Consider the following 23754-nt stretch of genomic DNA (forward strand, 5'->3'; position numbering starts at 1 on the left):
TCATCGTTTTGTAAATCGTTTGATCTTCTGCTTGTAATCACTTGTTAACACACCTTTCCTATCGAAATTAATGAATGGAGCTTTTCTTCAACGTTATATACGCGGAACAGACCATTTCCAAAATGCTAGTACTTCGTTTTCCACACAAAATACTACAAATTAAAAAAAAAATGCATGACCATGGGGAAACGCAGAAACATTCAAACTAATGGTATTATTTTCCAATTTCCATATGGTTACGAGGAAGTTTGTTAATCCTTTAACTAATCCTGTAGTGCCTCCCTGTTTTTTTCATCTGAATGGGGAGTCCTCTCGCAACGTTTGGTGAGCTTTTCGCTCGCTCTCTCTCTCTATTGCTTTCCTTCCTTGTGTCTCTCCCTCGCGTTCACTCCACAACGAGGCTGTGGGAGAGACAGCATTGAATTACACCGGCTAGAAAAAAGGCAAGAGACATTGGGAATACATACGGAGGAGACTTGTACTGAGATTGAAATGCACCAACGATTTATCTTTGAAACATTCTGAATGAACACTTTGCAAGGGAAATGCCGGGTTGGAAAAAAAATATTCCCGCCTGTCTCCAGGCTGAGCATGAGGGAGGTAAGGATAATGCTTTTCCTTTTAATTTTTAAAGAACAGAAAATAAAGTGTCTGCTGCACCGACTCAGCTGAGCGCAGAAAGGTACCGTAGTACCTTAGCTTCTGGGGGTGTCCGCAGTCAGTGCACGGTAGTGAAAGTTGCAGTTTTAAAATACGGATCATTTTTACATATAACCACCTGAAAATCAACATCTTGCTGCTGTTGTTTCACTATTGCATGAATGTGTCTTTTCTGGGTTACTTTGCTTTTTCTTTGTAACTTTTCTTTTCCTGTCTTAAGTGACATAGGTTTAGTGCATAGGCCCTGTATTGAGAAGTGTGTCACATTCAGCTACTGAAGTATTCACTTTTTCCGCGACTTGTATCAAACCCTGTTGTGTTATTTCTGATACTTCTAAGATGTGTTTTCACGTGTTCTCTATGTGATAATACCAGTGAAAGTTGCAACTGTAAGTAAAAGTTAATGCGGGTTGTTTGGCATTATCAAATGTATTTACAGTTATTCATATTTATTTGTCTTTCTCAGAATAAAAACAAACACCGGACTTTTATTTTCGGTGTGGGTTTGTTGTTACTTTCTGATGACTTGTGTTATAGTCAAACTCGCATGTTGCTTTTGTTTGGTGCAGATCTTGCAGGCAGTATTAGCATTACTGTATGTGGGTTAACACCGTTGACATTTTATCTTTTCTTGAGGAAGGATGCATTTATATAGCTGTGGGGCATGGATTTTATAACTGTTATCCAGCATTACAGACTTTTGTTTAAGTATCCGTCATAACATGAAACCACTATCTGTACATGAGCAGGTTGAGATTTTAATACTCTCTTCCCTCGTAATCGGTTTTCCCTTTTGTTTTAAGTCCTGCCACACTTCGTTGGCTTGCCACTTTTATTGAGGTGTAACGGAAGTCTCTGAAACCACCGAATACCTCTGCAACCAAGACACAATCTGCAGTTTAGATTGTATAAAAACGAAAAAGATTTGACATGATAAATTTGTAATTGCGGTGTTTGCTTGAAATATGATGCATTTGAAACCCTTTTCGCATAGTATGTCATCTATCGAAACATTCATTTCAATTCACAATGTAGTAAGTTGTCACCCTTTATTGCAGTATCTTGTGTACGATTCGAGAATGCGATCAATTTAAGAAAATCGATTTTCTGAATCTTTTCGGGAACTGGTAATTCTACAAACACTGTCTCTTTCACTTGAACATTATCCGCTTTGCCTCTGACCTGATGTGGGAAAAGAGAGACTTTGGACATTTAGTTGTTTTGTCGCTGGATAATACAGTAATTAGAGAGGCACAGGTTCTGTCGCTGTTATTAACGGCTTCAGGAATCTCTTCAAAATGTAATAAAACAGTGACAAGCATACGGTAAAAAAAAGCATAGGTACAATATTTAAATGGAAATTCCCTTTGTAAAGATTTTAAAAACTTCTGCGTAATTTTGGGAATAGCACAGGACGCTCAAGGGATGGTAGATTACCTGTAGAGGACAAGAAGATGTTCTAGCATAACTGAGATTCTCAAAGGCAAAATGATTCCAGTTAATCTCATGACGTGATTACAGCTGTGGAAAGGTTTTGTGAAGCATGTTCTCTCCAATAGTATGGAAGATCCTTCATAAATAAAGCATACCCCTTTGAAAACGAGTTCATGATAATCAAATATTTGTGTGTGCTTTGACATGTAATGGTCGTCTGAAGTACAGCCACAGGAACCACTTGCTTTTGCTTCTCGCTCTGAAATACTGTCTCATTATTGTTATCTGGTGTCCACCAGATGTGGCTGTATTCAGTCAGTCTTTACCTTCCTGTATACCTCTACCATTACCGTATCTTTTCCAACATCTCTGTGGGCTGTTACACATAAAACCTCCCTCTATTTCCAGATTGCTGCATGCCAGTGTCTGAAGTAAATTAGTTTTTGTTCCATTTACAGAAGCAGGGATTATAATGCGGACATGAAGCACTGATGCATTCATTGTAATTTGACAGTATCAATTCTGGTTACAGTATGGAAAGAACTGTAGCTTTACAAGATATCTTCAAAATTCAAAAGTACAGTATATACAGTATATAGAAATTAAACTTGGTTAATTCTGCATGAATACAGACACTTGACCTGAGTAGATGGGTGCCCCAAGTTTGAAAACCCTAAGTGGTTTTACCAGGATGCTTTCACAAGGATAGTTCAAAGATCACAGTAATAGTTCAGTTTTATTTAAAAAGTACTTTTCACAAAAACTCAAAGTGCTGTATCATACACCACGCATCACACGTGTAAATAAAACAAGAAGGCAAAAACACCTGCCTGAAGAAAATATACTAAAACTGTATATTAAAAAATCTAATGAAAGTATAGGTCTTTAAGGAAGTTTAAAAGTTATATTTGCAGTCTCTCTAATGGTTTTGGCCAAGAGATTCTATGGATGTGGTGCGGTGGAGGGGGCTTTGTCAACCACAGTGTGGAGCCTGCTCTTTCATAGGTCTCAATCATCAGATCTCAGGTTAAAAGATGGGGCATGCTCATGAACTTAGCCTTGAAGTTAACCTTAAGTTAAGTTTGAGCACAACAAATTACGTTGTTGTGACATGGATAAACGTTTATGCAAAACAATACCCAGAAACAAAAGCCTTTTCCTTTATTAAGTCATTTATCAAATTAAGTCATTTGTAAATACTGACAAGTATTTAATATAAGTCTATCAAATTATATAAATATACAAGCCCTTTAATCAATGGCATTTCCAAAGGTTTCTGTTGTGGTTTGTATATCGGGCAGCCAGCTTTGAATGAGGATTGTTTTTGTAAATAACTATGAAATATCATAGAGATATGTTGATTGCCACTGGGAACAATATGCCCTAACTTTAGTCATTGAGAAGCAGCTGTTCTTCAGGGACTCAGCACAAGAATATGAAATGAAAGTACTCTTATCTACAGTAAATCATATTGCAAAATACAGGTTTAACAGAAATTCAGCCCCAGCAGCTCTGATGCAGTTGTGAAAATTCCCAAAGGTATTTATTGTGGTACGGAGCAAGGCAAAACATTTCAGAGCTCAGTGTGGTTTTAATTATTTCTATTTTCTGCTATAAAAATAGTTAATATTTTTGTTTGCATATTCATAAACGTCTTGAACAGAAAAGTGCATCAAAACAGGCAAAGAAAAGAATGCCTCTTATCTAGGCAGTTCTTCATGCTGTGTGTACGTCAAAGTTTACTTTTAAGCCACACTAAGATATTACATTTTATGAAATGCTCTGTTAAAATCTTAATAAAGCTTATTTGCTCTTGAAATTCAGGGCACATTTTGCCAAGATTTGAGTCTGAGTTGGTGAACCAAATCCAGTTAAAGCAGTTAATACGCTTTGGGGGTGACATTTGAGCAAGTACTTTAAGATAAGAGAAGTGTTTCTGAAATTGGCTCCTTTTAATATCCTTTCCAATCAGCTTAAATAAAGGTATTATATTTTAGCTTGTAATATTGACTTCTCAAGTGATCACAGTTGACTGTACTCAGATAGTTTTCAACTACACCTTCATCGTAAGTATTAATTTCTTCCTCTTCATTTGGTTATTTTCTTCCAAGAGCCAGCTTAGAAGTTGTTCCAATGAATGTGAAAAAAAAAACTTGATTGAGACTGTAGCACATTACAAATTTATTTAGCTATTCAGTTCTTTTTAATATCTTTAACATTTAATCTGTCATAGTATAGCCGCTAACACAAAAAACAAACCTAAAATCCATATTCAGTATTTAAAATCCTGATTGTTTTTCATGGCAGTCTTTGTATGTTAATGGTCTTGTTGGTTATTCAAAGACTCAAAGACTGTACCACCGAAATATCTTTCCTTACCTTTTTGATATGGCAGTTAATATATTGCCTTTTAAACATTTTATTTCAGCTGCTGTTGTTCTTTTCCCTTTAATTGTCTCTTTTGTTATTTGTGTTATTAATTTGGACACCTATGGTGAGGCCTTGTTACACCAAATTAATTTAATTAAACTAGCAGCAGTGTTAGCCTGGGGAACTGGAGAATGAATTTTCTTTTGCTCTGGTTGAAACTCTAGTAACATCAAGGATATGTTGAATTGCTTTTTAAAATTTTAAAATGCTTCACCTTACCATGATCTCTGAACTAAAGTATTGATCTAATGCTTTAAGCTTATGTCAAATTTTCTGCAGTACATTGTGTCGCAGAACCAGCTGTTCAAATACCATGGAAAAATAAATGTCAGGGTGGTGTTCCCGGTAACCTTAATGTCCTCACGGAAACAAGTGTTCTCTGACAGTCAATCGAGATACGAAGAAGAGGGGCTGTTGTTGTTAAATCATACTCTGCTTTAGACAGGAATTGGTGTGCCAGTTGTGCGATGCTGATGGCTGTTGGACATCATGCACAGCTTCTGGGGAAGAAACCTTTTTCAGATTGAACTGTGTAGTAAAGAGTCAAGAAATGACAAGACAACAAAAACATTTTATTTTTACCAAGGGCAACTTATGCCCTTGCTTGTACAGTTTTTATTTGTACGTGTATAGCATATATAATGGTAACATACGTGTACGTTTATTTTTAAGGTCGATGTTGACTTCAGTTTTACCCTGTTGGTTTTCAAGTCAATCTCCCACCACTTCTCCTGCAGTACTGGTCTGCCAAAATACCTCACACGGCTATAGTAATATCACATCTCTCAAGGAACATGAGGCAGTCTCGAACTACAGGACCCTGAACTGCAAGAACCTGACCACTGAGGGCAAGAGCGAATGTATTTCTGTCAAGTGAAGGAAACTCCTGGTCTTCTAAATATGCACTTGAGAGAGAGAGAGAGAGAGAGCGATCCATTATGGCCTATCTACTATGCTGCTTGGGAAGCTTCTGTTGTGCTGAATATTGAGGTGTTATGTGAGGTTCAGCATTCATCTGTATGATGGGCTAGTCTCCAGTACACCAGTAAAAAAACAAATGAAATGAGTAATGAATGAATAATACAATGAGAATGTGACTGTCTGCCTCTGAATAACTTTATACTTGAGGTACAATATAAAGAAATACAGTAAAGGTCATTACTGGCATATATCCTTCCCATTGTTTACCAAAGGCAGAAAGTTGCACTAGCAGAAACATGCTGAATATTGTATTGCATGTGACTCACAGAGTACAGGTATAGCAAGAATGTGAGGGGCAGGGTTCTTCACATTTCCAATGGAAAAATGGAAATGACTTTTTTTTTTGGTAAAGCCTATTTTCTATCTATGCATCACGTTTCCCATTTATTATGGATTTCCTTTAAGTGGTGTTCAATATTTTTTTACTACTCCGAGATGAAGCGGAGCAAGAGTGAGATGATGTGATAAAAACAATCGGCTGCAATGAGCAGGCTTTGTGCTAGGAAGCAGTTGACTACATTACCGGCTTACTGGACTACAGAAAAGAGGATTCTGTGATGAAAGTGTTTTGCTTCTGGGTTAGATATTGATCGTTTCATGGAGAGAATACAAATTTTTGTTTATGGTGATACATGGGCAGTCGTGGCTTTCAGCATAAGCAGTAAAGAGCACCACTTCCCCAGCCATTCCAGTAAGAAGAATGATGCTGTTCAAAGCGACTGGATACTAAATATTTTACTGCTCATCACAGAAGATGAAATTCATTGTCCGAAAAATGTTCACTGTTCATGAACTAATATATGTGCATTTGTGCAGAAAACATACACAAGAAAAAAACTTTCACTTATCTGGCCTTGTTTATGTTAGAATTTTTCAATTTAGGCCGTTAGCATATTTTACTTGGTAACTTCTGATTTAATTTTTTGTAGAATTTTACGGTATGACTTCAAACATGATGACATACTATAACTGAATTTCTTGTAAAGTAGGACTAAAGTAAGTGCAGTTTACATTTGTATGCTTCCAGTGAAGAAAATGTAATCAAAATGATCCTTTGAGGTTTTCAAATTTAGTCCAAAAGGCAGATCTGGGGATCACCACCTACTGGTCTACCCACAACACTTAAACTGAGCAGCAGGTTTTCCTAGGAGGTGAGACATCCTTACAGTGATCAGGTCCAGCCTAACTTGTGAGATGTGGCAAGATATGGCATGTAGATAGTGAATGCTGAGTGAAAATTTAACACCCATTTGTTTGTTACAAATGGGTATTTGTAAAGTAATTTTGAAAAGTAAAAATTAAAAATTAAAAAAAAACTTGTACAATGCTGGAAAAAAAACGTTTGTGAGACTGGGACACAAAAAATGTGAGGGCACATAAAAATGCAGCTGAAATGCAGATTTACTAAAGACTCAATGAACATGCAGTTTTCTTCCTTTGCTGTATGCACCAAATGTAGCCATCACATCACATCAGATCTTCACTGCATGTATAATATAACGGCGAGCTTCAGTGCAAAAGCTCTGTGATAAAGCAAGACAGTCGTCAGCCCAGTACACTGCTCACTCAGCTTAAGGTTGTTTATCGCTTGGCAAAAAATAAAATTCCAAGTCACCAGTCTGGAGCTTTGATGGAATTGCTTAAAAGCTGTAAAAATTCAAGACCTGAACACAGATGAATTAATTTGTCATTATACGGATGATGAGGAGAAAATCTGTAGAAAGGACCTTGCTTGAAGAACTGAACAAAATGCTACAGCAAAAGGACATTATTTGTCTTGTGATAGATGAAACTGTAAATTTAACAATGACCAGTAAAGCACATGGCATGCACTAACACGGAAAGCGGAGGAAGTATAAAGACTGTTCCTTGGTAAGGAACGAGTAAAGGTTTGTTCTGTTCTTCACACCCAAAGAAGACTCCACAGCCGAAACGTTGTTTCTTTTCTTCTCTTTTCAGCATGGTATGAACCTTTACTTAATCCTTTGCAGCCTACGCATGCTGCCACAGCTCCCTGCATATACTGGTCCTTGGTAGATGTGCACTTGGGGACAGCACCGTGTATATTTGACACCATTGAAGTGGTGCTGCAGGAGATGGGGTTTGGAATCTGATGATACCAGTATAATGTCTGGGAATAAATAGAGTTGGTGCCTTTGACTTGGGATCTCGTTGGATGTTTACAGGGACAAGGCAATAGCCTGACCCTCAGATCACATGCCAGCATTAAAGGCAGCTTTGTTTAAGAACTCTTTAACACTGAAACATAGATTTTCTGACTGTGATATACAGTGCCTTGCGAAAGTATTCGGCCCCCTTGAACTTTTCAACCTTTTGCCACATTTCAGGCTTCAAACATAAAGATATACATTTTTTATTTTATGTGAAGAATCACCAACAAGTGGGACACAATTGTGAAGTGGAACGAAATCTATTGGATTTTTGAAACTTTTTTAACTAATAAAAAAATGAAAAGTGGGGCGTGCAAAATTATTCGGCCCCCTTGCGTTAATACTTTGTAGAGCCACCTTTTGCTGCGATTACAGCTGCAAGTCGCTTGGGGTATGTCTCTATCAGTTTTGCACATCGAGAGACTGAAATTCTTGCCCATTCTTCCTTGCAAAACAGCTCGAGGTCAGTGAGGTTGGATGGAGAGCGTTTGTGAACAGCAGTTTTCAGCTCTTTCCACAGATTCTCGATTGGATTCAGGTCTGGACTTTGACTTGGCCATTCAAACACCTGGATACGTTTATTTGTGAACCATTCCTTTGTAGATTTTGCTGTATGTTTGGGATCATTGTCTTGTTGGAAGATAAATCTCCGTCCCAGTTTCAGGTCTTTTGCAGACTCCAACAGGTTTTCATCCAGAATGGTCCTGTATTTGGCTGCATCCATCTTCCCCTCGATTTTAACCATCTTCCCTGTCCCTGCTGAAGAAAAGCAGGCCCAAACCATGATGCTGCCACCACCATGTTTGACAGTGGGGATGGTGTGTTGAGGGTGATGAGCTGTGTTGCTTTTACGCCAAACATATCGTTTTGCATTGTGGCCAAAAAGTTCGATTTTGGTTTCATCTGACCAGAGCACCTTCTTCCACATGTTTGGGGTGTCTCCCAGGTGGCTTGTGGCAAACTTTAGACGAGACTTTTTATGGATATCTTTGAGAAATGGCTTTCTTCTTGCCACTCTTCCATAAAGGCCAGATTTGTGCAGTGTAAGACTGATTGTTGTCCTATGGACAGACTCTCCCACCTCAGCTGTAGTTCTCTGCAGTTCATCCAGAGTGATCATGGGCCTCTTGGCTGCATCTCTGATCAGTCTTCTCCTTGTCTGAGCTGAAAGTTTAGAGGGACGGCCAGGTCTTGGTAGATTTGCAGTGGTCTGATACTCCTTCCATTTCAAGATGATCGCTTGCACAGTGCTCCTTGGGATGTTTGAAGCTTGGGAAATCTTTTTGTATCCAAATCCGGCTTTAAACTTCTCCACAACAGTATTACGGACCTGCCTGGTGTGTTCCTTGGTCTTCATGATGCTCTCTGCGCTTTCAACAGGACCTTGAGACTATCACAGAGCAGGTGCATTTATACAGAGGCTTGATTACACACAGGTGGATTCTATTTATCACCATCAGTCATTTAGGACAACATTGGATCATTCAGAGATCCTCGCTGAACTTCTGGAGTGAGTTTGCTGCACTGAAAGTAAAGGGGCCGAATAATTTTGCACGCCCCACTTTTCATTTTTTTATTAGTTAAAAAAGTTTCAAAAATCCAATAGATTTTGTTCCACTTCACAATTGTGTCCCACTTGTTGGTGATTCTTCACATAAAATAAAAAATTTATATCTTTATGTTTGAAGCCTGAAATGTGGCAAAAGGTTGAAAAGTTCAAGGGGGGCGAATACTTTCGCAAGGCACTGTAGATATTCAAACCTTCATGGACAATCTATTTCTGCCCAGTGAAACACTGAATCATGGCAAGATTTGCAACAAGATGAGGCAGCCATTAATATTGTCATTGAAAGAAAGAAAAAGAAATAGAGGACAGGACTGTCCCAGCACCTGTAATCAGCACAAAAGAAGTAACAACATGTTCCCTTTAAATGCAGCAGACCACCATATCTGTGGGGTTCACATTTTTAATCAACACTGTGCCGTGGGTGGACCTGTAGGTGACACTCTTCCCTATCTACTTGTTCATTAATGATACCATGGCACTGTTCTGACTGTTCCAGAAGAAGGAATGAATTCTGAGTAAAAACTCAATTCTCTAATATTCATCCTGAAGCCTTTCAGGAAAACTGTTTTGTGGTCTGAAACCTGGTGCAACCAACACTGATAAAACCCAAGTCACTCCCTCACTCCCTCCCTAAGTCACTCCCTCAATCTGAGCTTTCCAGAAGGTGTTTGCTGATGGAGCATTAAATTAAAAAAGCAAGCACAAATTAATTACAGGGCCATTTTTAAAATGTGTTTCTCCATTGCTTTCAAAGCTTTTGTCCTGTTAGTGTAACTCTAAAAAGAGATGGAGAAAACTTGAACATTTGGTGTTCCAGAATACCATACAAAATTTGTAATTCAAGCAGAAATATTATAGTGAGATTTCAAACTGTCATGATGCATGATAACTTCCTATACACAACCCAAACTGTTAATTGTCTAAAAACTCAAAACAGTAGGTTCACCTCAACCACAGTACTATTGGAAAAATCTGTTGTTGCCTGTCTGTTATTTATGACAGATGGCTTGCTTGGCAATCCACATTACCTGTTCTAATTGTATGTGATTTCACTTGTGTTAAAGATGAAGGTGGTTTGTGCTGCAGGTTTTACTAATAATGAACTTAATTTACTCACCTGACGTAATTCAGAGTGTTGTGGGGTCATACTGTACCCTTATGTAATGTGATTGAATCTAGAAGAGGCTACTTCTAGAATATCAAGTGGAATATCAATGTCTTTTGTGTACAGATAGTATAAGACGCACCGGATTAGTGTTTAAATAATTTAAGTATTATGTGCATTGTGTGTGTATATATATTAGTCAGGTGACGGAAAAACTTGTCAATAGTGCTTGTTAGCCTCCATGGTATACAAGCCTTTGAAACTTCAGATGTGTTTTAATGCGAAGGCAGAGCCACAAATTAAAAAAAAACAGGTATGAATACATGAGTTGCTGTAAATATAATAGTAATGTTTTAAGGATTCATTTCCATCTCATGCAAAGCAACAGAATATCTGATTTATGGTTTATTTTGCCTTGAATAGAAGGCCCATCAGCTTTGTTATTTTTCTTTCTGTGTGTGCCAGTGAAATATTCCCCTGGAAGTACTTTTTGTCCAAACTGCTCTTTATGTGGGAGGAACATGATTAACTGGATTCTATTAACGTTTTCTCTCACTGGCATGCCTTGCACAGCTCCTCAGATCTCCTCGGTAATTTGCTTAGTTTGGGATGTTTTAATCGGACAAGGAATGTTTGAGAAGATTAAACGCCAGTTTTGGTGGGGCTTTGATTTTTTTTTTCTCTTAAAAGAATTTAAATTCCACTTCATTAGCACATTTTTCTTTCACCTTTTTTTTAAAATAGAAATTGCTTTGACTTGCTGTGTAAGTGTTAATGCCAGCTTGGAGCAGAACTTCCCTTTTTGTGTCACCTTGCTGATAGAATGGTACGGAAAAATAGTGTTACATAATGGCTCCCTGAGTGCTGGGGATTTGGAAGAAGTTCCTTGAGGATGAAAAGAGCTGATAAATACCTGGCTGGAGAGCACGTAGAATAGCAGCGGGTAGAAGCTTGGATTTTTAGCTGTGCTGCATGAATCTTTTTACAGAAATGACAACTTCCTGTTGAAAATGCTCATTTTTAGATTTAATGGATGTGTAGACTTGCATGCTGAGTACTATGCATACATCTAAGTTTTAGAACTAGAATATACTGGATTTTGCATGATGTAAACTTGGATATTCCCACTCTTAATATGCTTTCTGTTTATTAGCAATCATTAACTAAGATGTATATTGTTTGTCATGTCTTTACAATATATACCATAAAGGCACATTTACAGTATGTGCCCTACTTAAAGGTATTTTTCCAGTACTTAAGAAATGTTTAAATATTCTTCCATATACAGTAGCTCACAGATAAGAGTAATTCTATATATTGCTTACTGCTGCTTCTTTCCCTCCAAAGCCTCTCAAAACAGTGCCAGAAAGACTAGGCATAACATACAGGTTTCTGTAATGAAGACACCAGCAGATATAATAAGGAAGGACAGCCAGCTGCCTACAGGATTAATCTGTCTTTTGGGAAAATGAATACAAAGTGGATATGTAATGCTTACTTTCCAATGGCCTTTGTTTGAAAGTATAACAGACTCCACACTGAACATTAATCTGAAGAATGGTGGTGTGATATCAAAGGAAAGTTCTGCTTTGATATCAAGTGAACCAAGTTTTGGACAGTGTTATTATTCCTGACTTCTTATTACAATTTTTTATGTTATCTTAACTTAGTGAGACGCCCAAAGACCTTTCCAAGCAGATTCTGCTTTGTTAATTTACTTTTGCCATGTGTCCTTTGAGGTTCATATGACAGTTCAAAAGTTAAGAAAGTCAGTGAAAAAGATGAGCAATGGAACTGGCACATATGTTTCTTTTTGTAAAACTGAACATAATCATTTTGTCGTGAAGCCATGGTACTGCACAAATGTGTAGTAATTGACTTGGAAAATCTGTTTTTCATATCGTTTACTGTTTGTGGGAAAGCCATTTAAAAACTGCAATCTGTCTCTTGACAAGAAAGGTTGCAGTGAGTGTCAGAGAAGGCCTATGAATCCACACACATGAGTGATCAAGATTACGTTTTTGCAAATGGGAAGGTTCTTGGTGTTGTTTATTTTTGGCAAAAAGATGTTTCTGCTTGTAATGAGCTATCCAATGTTGTACTGGTGCACTGACCCTTAGGCTGTGTGTTGATGCTGGCGAGCCTCGCAGTGTTTTCCTCTCCCATCTTATGTGCTCCCTCAGTATGCATTAATGTACTGCTTTCATAGACACAAATCTAATTGATTTAATTTATTCAAAACAAATATCAAACAATCATGGAACTGATGAACAAAAATACAGATCAAAGAGAGATTGTTCTTTAAAAAAAAACTTTAAAGATACAGTATAAATATGACTTTCCTGAGCAATAATGCAGCCCTGGCTGCATCAGGGTAGACTTGGTATGGAATGCTCCACCACTCTGCCTGTGCAGTGCAGACAGTAGGCTAGCAAAGGTTCAACAGGTACTGGTTGTTTTGTGTCGGTGGCATTGGCAAGTTGGTCCCATAGATATTCCACTGGATTCAGCCCAGGAGAAAAGACAGGATATGGCGAGACATCTGCATCGTTTTCTTACGAGTGTGCCGATGTAATCCTAGTGTCTGGTCTTGCATTGTCCGTGACACTGACTGTTCTGTAAGCGGATCAGTAGGGTTACCCTTGGTCTACACCGTTAATGTTTTTGTGTTAAATGAACTCCGTGCTAATACATTTGTCTACACGTGTACATTGTAAATATTATATAAGGACTTTTATGTCCTTTGATATCAGGACATAAGTTTTCTTACATCACACTTCGACTGCTCCACCAATTGTGTTAATCAACACAAGTCAGTGCAGCAATCAGCATGTTGTCTTCCCTCATGTCTTTTAGGGACAAAACTCTTCGTTAGGTAAGTGGGACATGGTTGAAGTATGTTTTTTTTATTAATTGTATTTATCTTAATTCAGTATTTACACTATTTAAACTCTGAAAGCCTGCTTGCTATTACAAATGTCTTGTAAATAACATAATGTGCCCAGTGAGCTATTGATGTAAAATGTAGAGTTGTTTCATTTTTATTATGCAGTATATGTAATTTTACGGGTATAATGATTTGATTTAGATAAAACTCTGCAATTGAATTTTTCTTCCCAGGTGATTTGTGCATGGTACATTGCATCTAGTTAAGTCAGAATAATGATTGTTTACCCGGATCACAGACTAACCTCTTATGTTTTCTCTTCCTGGCAATGGCTCCATTTTCACTTTTTTACAGTGCTCAGAATAACTCAGGATTCCAATTTCATAAAATTATTCTGTGACATAATGCTGCAAAGACTGGAAAATAGGATTGTATGATATAGAAAACCTTTCAAAGAAAACTTCTGATATAAAAATTGCAGGTATTACAGTATTTCATTATTTACTGTATATTCCACTGACTGGAACGCACAAGTCTGTTCATTCTTTATTCCAGTGAAAGATTAGTTTTAACTAGGTTAACTCTTTACACCCTAAACATTCTACTCTTGTTTCAAAATTATGGTACACAGCACATGTATATGCATTTCGTTTATCATATCATTAATATGGACAACAGTAACTTATTGGTGAAACTAATATTTTTCTCAGTGTACCTCATTATGAGGCATCATATAGAATTAATGTGCCCTGCCACATCTTTTTCTTGGTGAGGTAATCATAAGCCTCATTATCTAGGATGTTGGACAAGATGCAGTTAAGCACTACTGTATATTTTCATCATGCCAATTAATTTCCTCCATGAAAGCTGTTCACGACTTCACTTGTAATCTCATCTTTTAAAATACTTAGAGTATGAAAGACAACATTCTCTAATTCTGATTGGTTTATGTTTCAAGAATCATAAAGCAGAATTTTATTCTGTCAGGGAAGTGCATAAATTGTCAGCATCTGAATTTCAAAATATACAGTCAATGTTGAGAGGTTCCCTTAGGCTTATATCACATCCAGTATGTCTGCATTCACTATAGCAAATTCAAACCAAGAGGATCAGGAGCATGTGAAGTCCCAAATGTACTGTTTATTCTTTCTTATTTTTTAATATTTGTCAATATAATGAGAATTAGAACAATCATTAGCAAATTATTTTGATAAAGTTGCCTAACAAATAATAATGGGTGTGGCATAAAACATGATACTGCTCTTATTACTGGGTTCTAAACGCTCTGCACAAGCTCAAAATTGAGAAAAATGCAGAGGTGTGCTCTTGAGAGACCTGAAATGCATGGAATGCACAATTACTTGGAGATGCAAAGTGGTTTTGCAATACTCAAAACTAAAATAAATATTGCATCTGTTATTCTGTAGATAAATTTGATGATGGGGAACAAATGTGATGTGACACTGCGATTGCAATAAAGAATTAATTCATATACATTTTTGTTTTTCATAGAAAACCTTCTGAAATGCAGGCAGAGTAAAATGAGCAATAGCCACACTCGGTAAAAATAACATACTGTACAGTATCGAAGCCCCGAAGATTATATTTTCTTGATTTAGAGCCGTTTTGATGTTCTATATCACACATTGTAAAGAAGCCCACATTATATGTTTATCAAAGAACCTTTGTTGGAAGATTTCACTGGCTGATGGAAGGGTATCACTGAGAGATAAGCCATTGCAGGAGAGTGTGCTGGATGAAAGTCTCTCTAGTAGAGGCCAGGCTGTGAGCACTGGGAGAGGTAAGTGCAGTACTCCCCGTTCCAAGGTTTTAGGGAGAAAGGGGAGAAATGAATCATTAGTAGAAGACTGGATCGTTGATGGGGTAATAGGAGTGTTTGAAAGAAGCGATGGAGATGCTGAGGTGGAGGGTATTTTAGATCTCCTCCATTTCTTCTAGTGCAGCTCGGAGTCTGGTTCAGTAGTGTGTGGGAGAGAGCCAGGAATGGAGAGGTTAGGAGCAGGTTCTGTGGATAAAGGAAGTCAAGTGATGAAGGTCATTGAAGGTGACACAGCCTTGTACATTTTGAGAAAGAATGAAGTGATAGAAGGTAGATTGTGGAGGTTATGGCAGGACACTATCTGGGGGGACTGGACAGATCCTGTCCTGGAAATGCTAAAATACAATTAATAGGTAAAGACCTGAAAACGTTTTGAACAAACATTAAACTGCTTCATACAGTACTGAGACAGAACATCAGAAGGTGGTAGAGTCATAAGGCAGGTCACGTAATATGCAGCAGGTTTGGTAATAAAGTGCTTTACATTAGTGAGTTCTTTATTACTGTTAATCAATTCATTTATTATAACATATGAACACATGAGGCATTATGAGAGTGCTTACTGTCTGAGAATTGTGATAAGCATTTTTTTCATTGAGTATTAAAACATATAACAAATGTGTTGCATGTACTTAAATGCTTACCCAAAGCATTTTGTACTTAGGTAACATTGCAGCTTTACACCCAATGTGAAAAAGTACTTCCATCAGGTAATCTTTATAAGGTGTTTCTGAGTGTTATGGTACAATGCAATCTACAAGACAGACCAACAGCCTCCTTCATGTGGTTTTTACATGAGAGAAGAGATACAAGGCTTGGAGCTATGAAAATATTGTTAATCTGTATATTTCCTCCGTCTTCTTCCTGCCCATATTCCAAAGTGGGGAGCTATGTTACCAGGTGTTGACTGCAGAGGAACAAGTGAATGTTTTTAGAAAGATGGAAAGGAGAAACGCAATGTTTCAGCTGTTGAACCTTCTTCAGGTGTGAAGGTTTGTTTCTTGAAGTTACAAAAGGGCTTCTTCATCAGTAACCTGTCCCTCCGGAGTCCTTTTTGAATGACTTTACAAATGGGAGATATACTCTAGTTAATTCTGTCAAAATAGTATTTTATGCTGTTCATTTATCATCTTGGCCTGAGGAAAAGAAGTATGGCAATAAGTTAACGCTGGATAAGTGTTGAAGCCAGACTTGAGTAAGACAGGATTATCTTGATATTTTGAACAATTATTTTAATTTACTTTGGCAATAGCAAGTAATTGGCGATTGTGCTTTATCTCTTCAGCTATGGAACAAGAACTGTAATCTAAATTAGGGACAATTAGAAATAAACGTTTTTCGGCATGCATGAATAATAGATTGCATTGGACAAGCTTTTCACTATTTTGAAATGTTATTTCTGAATTTCCAATATAATTGTTACACTGAGTAGAATTTAGGTGGGTAGCTGCGTCAGCATGCGTAGGCTGCAAAGGAACAAGTAATAGGTTTATTCCATGCTGAACAGAGAAGAAAGGAAACAATGTTTCGGCCGTGGAGCCTTCTTCAGGTGTCAGACTTGCAACCTTCCAAACATTGTGTTTTCTTCTCTTTTCAGCATGGAATAAACCTATTACTTGTTCCTGAGTATAATTTATTTTTATTTAACACTTTTTGCAGAAAGGCAAGAATAACATTTGTAATTTCACTTAAGACCTTAAATGTTTATCAGCTGTTAATAGTACTAGATTGTAAGAGTTTTGGGTTTCTGTTTTTAACCACCACTGCAGATTCATTCCAGTCACTTCATTTCTGTTAGTCCAATATGGGAAAAATTACATTCTTCAGATTGTATTTGCTGACTATATGCAGTTATTTTGGTGTGCTTCAATTCAAGAGCTGGTGGGATTTGAGGACATTTTGATGGCTGGCTTGCGACATTAGCATGCATTGCATGCTCCTTCACAAAGATGTGGAAAAATGAAGTTTCAAAGGGGAATGGTCTGTGGAACTGGGGGTCAGTAATCTTGTTCGTCTCTGTCAGTGGCTTGTCAGTGTGGCATCGAAAGCATTGTCTCTCAGAAACCTCCCATCTGCCATGTCCTGAAAGAAGAGCATCTTAAACCCAACCAATACTGAGGAGTGAGTACAGGGTGTTAACAAACTTCATTTTTTCTGTTGCATTTTGGACGTTTTTTTTTGTTCATGGTCAAAGAGAGAATTCTTTAACACCACGTTATTATATGTAGTCCTGATAAGCAAATTATTTCAATAAATTTGGCATTTTGCCACGTGGATTTTTGGTTCAGTCTTAAACACCTACAGTGGTGTGAAAAAGTAAGTATACCCCATGTAAAGGATATTTGATCAACATTTCAACAATACTGATAGATAAAGGTGATCTAATTTTAAAAAATAACATTACAAAAAATACACCAGCTATGGAAGCTAGGGGGTGTACTTATTTTTTCCCACAGCAGACAATTGCATTTCTTTTTGCTGAATAAATTCTCTGCATTAAGTATCTTGCTCTAGGGTACAGCACAGCAGTGCTCTATGTGAGATTTGAACCCACAACAGTCCAGTTTTGAGTCCAGAGCTCTAACCACTAGCCCTCGTTGCTGCTGTTGCATACCAGATGAGAATGATGGGCCTTATGGCTTCCTTTCACTGGCTGTTCTGATAGATAATATTTCTTCTGCCCTCTTAAATCAACTAGTGTTCCACAGCAGGGCCTGGAAACTAGAAGACACCACATCAAGAGGACATTTCCCTTGGAGAAGGAAAGCAAGACGGGGCTTGTCTGGGATTTGAACCTGGTGTCTTTCACCTAAAGCAAGGATTATACCAACAAATATTTCTTTGTGTTTCCTTGTGTATTTACAGCACTTAAAATAGTTTATTGTTGTTCATGAAGATTTACAAAAATGATTTATAGCAGTTCATGTAATGTATCCACATTTTTACATCAAAATTCTACTTTAAGGACAGTAGTACTACTTTTATTTGTAAAGTTCCTTTCCAAATCCAAGGGAGCTGTACATACTGATAATGAAAGAAATGCAATAAAAAGTAAAAAAGAAGAAAAAAAAAAACAAGAGCATACAGGTTTATATAGATGGAATGTTAGGCAATCAGTAGACCTTGGCAAAAAGGAATGTTTTAAGTTTGTCTCTTGTGGAGCCTGGAGAAGAAAGCAGTGTTGAAAGTTACAAATAGAAGTGCAAGTTTGATTGGAACAGAATGCAGAAGGCATAAAACTGCTTGAAATGACCTAACCATATTTAAGAACCAACGCATTAAGACTCTGTGATATCCTGATGAGGTGTTTGTGAACTCCCATGATTCACAAGCCTGTGGGTTAAATTGTCTCTTTTTGTTAGTTGTGTTATGTCCTGTTTTCTTATGTATAGTACAACACAGGGTAGATTAGCCCTGGAAGGCACTCTGGTGCTCCTTGATTCAGGGTTTTAAGATAATTTTTTTTCTTTAGTGTAAGCTAAAGGTTAAATGTTTGAGCAAGGGTTTATTTAAAGCTTTGGTTACGTGTGCATTCTCTGATCTCTTTCAAGGCCTTTTCAGAGTAACTGAAGGAGTCAGTGTGCCTTTGGGGGTTGCCTTAAATATGTGTTTTTCATTTTTTTTGCTAGCTTTGTAATATGTTGAGATTGTCAGTCCTAACGTCTCATGAACCTTTCAAAAGAGAATTTCCTAATTGTGCATAAAGGCCCCAATTTCAGGTTGTGTTTTGCTTTGTGAGCACTGTAGCACGCAATGGGCAGAATTTAGGAGCACAGAAGATAAACTGTCAAAATGTAAAATTGCATTATTGAAATATAAAGAGCTAAAGAGGGTTATTTTGTGGCAACTGACCCATCTGTTCAAGATTTTATCGAGGACAACCACAGTGTTGAAGGAAAACAAAAAATATGTTTATCGATATAATAATTTTAGTACTAACAAAATCTTAAAGGTACTGGGATCTCCAAGTTTTATTTTATAACACATTATACTTTGAAGGTTAGATTAACGAACGATCACATATGGATATGCTTTACAGAATTTAAAACATTTAATTGTATAAATAAAAATTAAAGATCATGAACTTAATTTTGTCAAAAATTAGAATGAGCTAGTCAACATGGTTTATAGATGTATGGCTGAAGTCAAAAGATTAAATATCCTTAAGACACTCAGGAACTATCCTTTTATTTTTTAACAGATGTCCAAGGGTTTACTGCCCAGAATGTGGACATTTCTGCTGATAATGTGTAACTTATGTGCATCTCGCACTTAGCTTTCAACATGTCCTCTCTGCCAGTACCTTCGTGGATTTGTCACTCATTTTGTAGGATTGAAAAAAACCCAACATACTCTTCAGGATTTTAAAGTGCAAATGATGCTAGGTTCAAGCTTCAATATGTTGTACAGTAGCTATTCAAAACAGCCTTTTAAAAATGTCAAGAGTTAAGATTATGATTCCTAACAAAATGTGACAAAGTTTTTAAAGTATCACTCTAACAGTTAAATTATTTCTACCTCTGCCTCCCCTCCATCAAAATGAGACCATTCTTCAACTGGTCATGGTACAGCATCATCGACTCCTGGAGGTGTCTGAGCTCACATTGACGCCAGTGATAGGAGCTATCTATGGGGTCTCGTCAGGCATGTGGAGTGTGTTGCAGTGGAATGTGCAATGGTGAACAGTTGTGATAAGTGGGCATGTCAGAGCAGTGTAGGGGGGTGTAGGAAAAAGCCATGATGATGAACATTCAGTGATTTCAAATGAGTTATGATAAAAAAACAAGAGAGATCTATGTGGGTATGTGTTAAATGGCTCCAAGGTTTACTGTGAAGAATTCCATTTTTTAATAATTCATGTTAAGTGTTTTTTAATGATTTTTATGAACCTCTGAGAAGTGGTTAAATAATATCTTAATGTGTTATGGAAACCATGTTTGGGTTTCATCCTTTTATCAGGAGTCAGTTGTTTTGCTGCAACTGGGAATGTTAAACAGGGATTGTTTTTGAGGATGAAGGGACTGTGATATATGACATTTTTCACACTGCTTTTATGTGTTTGCCTTGCTGGCTGTTCTAAGAGTTTGATTCTTGCTAGACCGCTGTGCTCTTCTGTTCTGCAGTCTTCAGTTTTTTGCGTTTATATTTTTCAAACCTATCTCCTTGAGGTATCATAAGCTGCTTTTGTGATTAGTTCAACTTGCACTTTCTCGGTATCCAGCATAATACAAACACCCCTCCCATGCTAGAGCCTTTCTTGGTGGTGTCCCCAGAATAGTATGTCTGATAGTTTGAATTTAGAATTCTGCTCTTAAGCTTCAGTCAGCATGTGAAATTCCTGACACCAGCTTGTTTGGCCTAAAAAGTGCGTTTTCAAGTAAAAAATAAAAAGTCAGTCACTCTTAAGATACTACTACTGGCCAGGAGTGACTGGTATCGACAGTGGTGTTAAGAATTTAAGCTGTTATTTAAATGATTGTTTTTATTTCTTTTCAAATCACATTGCCTTTCTTACGGGAAATGGTAGTACTTTCCCTTTTCATCTGAAAGGATTATGCGCTAAAAGCCTTTTTTTTCCTAAAGATTCACAGTCAAAACGTCTCTTGACGGATGAGTCATTTTTACGGCCTGCTTAGCGCCTTGATTTGTTTGCATTGCAGACCTGTCTGAGAGCAGTTGCCCAGCAGTGGCTCAGAGGTAATGATTTGTCTTCCTGTGGGTGAAATTAGCCTCTGCCCTCACACTGGATGGCCATCTACCAGTGTTCTTTCCTTTAGGGTTAATAATTAATCACGTTTGTTAGTTAGAGAGCCTGGATAGGAACAGTTTAGTAAGGAATACTGATTTTCTTCAAGGCTTATTCTTAGGGCTCTGTTTGGAGCTCACTCTTGCTAGAAAAAACAAAGGTTTTCTTTTATACCATGCCATGTTGAAAATTCCTATTTCCTAATGCCATGTGGAATTTGAGTACTAAATCCCCCTTGAAAAGCAGTGGATAAAACTCCACATGAAAAGTGTATTAGTTGGTAGAAAGTCCATTGACATTTCTAAACAGCATGACAAGTAAAATGTATTTTATTTTTCATGGTTTTGACAGGTTTCTAATTCTGTTCATTATTCTGTCCTAATACAAATATTTGTCCTTTTTTTTTTTAGACGAGAGCTGATATTTTGTGATGTTCATGGGGAACACAAGTTACAGGAGCAGTATTTTCATTACATTTCCTTCCTTGATAAATAATTAATAAATTCAAAATAGAGATAAAAAACTTGAAAGTTTAAAGTATTTACAATCTTGCCAGCGTTTGCGTCAAAGGAACAAGTTAAGATAAAAACCAAATCTACAACAAGGATATGCATTATCATACATCACAACGTTGTATATATCATTAGTTACTGATAACAGGACAGAATGTGTAGGGGAAATGAAGAGGTATAGTTATTTAAACAGTTGTGAAACTAATAGCTACAAATACCAGTGTGTGTATATATGTGTCTATGTAGAATGATAGTGAATGTGCATTTCCTCTAGAACAGGAGGCACTTCTTTACCCAAAGGGTTGTGGGAGTATGGAACAAACTACTCAGCCTTGATGTTGAGGCTGTTTCTCTGGCTTCATTCAAGAAAAGGCTGGACGAGATCCTTGAATCAATAAGCTGTTAACTACTAAACAGGCTAGATGAATTGAATGGCCTTTTTTTTGTAACTGTTCTTAGGACACATTTTCTTGGTTTTGGGTGGATAATGTCCTTGATGTTTTGGAGCCAAGTATTAAAGTAAGAATAGATTTTGGTAACGATTTCTTAGCTAAAGCCAACCCTTTCAGGACTATCCTTCACTAGTACTAAAAGAGATCCAAGGGGGACTAATCATGAAACAATGACTGGAGTTCAGATGTTTGAAGCGTCAATAACTCAAGATGCAGTGATTTCAAGAAATGGTATTTGCTGCATGTGTCCCCGATGCCCCCAGTCCTGGACATTGCCAATAAATATTCCCAATTCATCCAGTTTCCCACCTTGTAACAGTGAAAAACATGTGCAGTGTGCTTATAGACTTTTGTAGTTACTTTTTATGTTTCTAAGTCATGGGCCACAGTTCTAGTATTAGCTCCACATACTGTATTTCTCCTGTGTTTTCTTTTTTTATGTTTCTGGATCAAAACTGCTGCTCAGCCTCAAGTCCTAACTAAAGAAATATGTTCCAAAATGAGGTGATTAATTTTATGATTTAACTTTTATTATGGATTGATTTCCACTCGGGTTTAATCAGTCACCACCAAAGCCCTTTAACTTCTAAACTGAATCTTTTCTCCGGAGATAAGTAGTTTTAGAATCCTCTGTTTTTGTACTTTAGTCTTTGCTGTCATATTATAAAATTAGAAGGAGATCCTTTGAACATAATTCTTAATTGCTAGCATTTTGTAGTTTCTGTCCTGTCTAATTAAAATCATGGAGCAAACTCATTTACATTTACCAGGGGTTAAAACGTAACGTGGATGTTCTTTATGGATTAGTGATAATAATATGGATTGCATGGGTGTAAGATCAGTCATCTTGTTCCAACATTTCCCAGATCTAAAATTCTTCCCTCTCATATCTGGAGGTAGAAAAGCTGGAGAAAAAGAACAAATTCTTCCTCTTCTTTTGCAATCATTAAAGTACTTTGTCATGAAAATCTTAGACTAATCCAGTTCTTGTACTCCTTGTCACTGTGCTCCTCGCTCTGCTAACTCTGATAAAGCAAAGAGCAGAGAACTGGCAGTGATGCGATTTCTGGGCAGCATTTGTCCTCGCCTTCTCTTTACAGATCCCGTACAGAGATGATTAAAACAAATATGTTCAGCTGGTTAATAACTGCCCTGCCACCAAGAATCACAGTTTGCATTTTGGCTCAGAGGCTGGAACGTCAACTATACATTTGTAAATCTTTTTGCCAACTGGCATAGCAGCAATTTGAATTTTTCAGGGTTGAATTAATGCTATCATGGCAAAAGATGGATGTTGATACTTTTCCATAAAGTTCTCGTGTTTCCTTTTTTTTAAATGTTATTCTGATTGCAAAATGAATCTAATTTCTGGATTGGTCAGCCACTCAGAATTCTACTTCAATAGGTGGCATATCCTGGCCTGGGATATTTTCCTTGTGGATACACATTTTCTCCTTGGAAATGTGGCTTTTCTCCATGTGCTCAGCTTTCCTCCTACAGTCCAGAAACACTGTATAGATTTCATTGCCATCCCCTGTGTGTGTACCCTGCAGTGAACTGGCAGCCCATGTAGACGGCATCCTTGCTTTGTGTCTGCTGTCTGCTGGGTTAGGCTCTGGTTCACCGTGATTCCGGATTCAACTGAGTACATGTTAAAAACGGATGGGTGTAAGGGAAATGCATGTTCTGAATAAGATATGTAAATAAGCAACATGAAGACCTGACCATGAATGTCAGAGCCCTGAAGGCTTGCTTGAGAGACCACACACACATTTAAGATCGGATAACTTTATTGGCCATATATAATTTATTGTATTAGGAATTTGTGTTTTTGCATACCCCAACTTGCTCTCCGTGAGACACCCAGACAGTGAGAGAAGCTTGGGGTCAGAGCGCAGGGTCAGCCGTTTATACGGTGCCCCTGGAGCAGTTGGGGTTAAGGGCCTTGTTCAGGGGCTCAACGGAGTAG

At 37.5% G+C, this 23754-nt stretch overlaps 1 protein-coding gene across 3 annotated transcripts in view; it reads left to right on the plus strand.

Annotated features, from left to right (window-relative positions):
- The first annotated feature begins 358 nt into the window (after positions 1-358).
- The window catches only part of grip1 (glutamate receptor interacting protein 1), a 305230-nt gene continuing 281834 nt past the window's right edge, over positions 359-23754 (plus strand). For 2 of the 3 annotated variants that reach the window (XM_015352804.2, XM_069192309.1), the window contains exon 1: positions 359-600. In XM_015352804.2, coding sequence (XP_015208290.1) covers positions 546-600 — 55 coding nt within the window. In that variant the 5' untranslated portion in view covers positions 359-545. The remainder of the gene's footprint in view (positions 601-23754) is intronic. The other variant, XM_015352807.2, reaches the window with a different exon arrangement.

The sequence above is a fragment of the Lepisosteus oculatus genome, chromosome 7, assembly GCF_040954835.1.
Source record: "Lepisosteus oculatus isolate fLepOcu1 chromosome 7, fLepOcu1.hap2, whole genome shotgun sequence".
Lineage (NCBI taxonomy): Eukaryota > Metazoa > Chordata > Actinopteri > Semionotiformes > Lepisosteidae > Lepisosteus > Lepisosteus oculatus.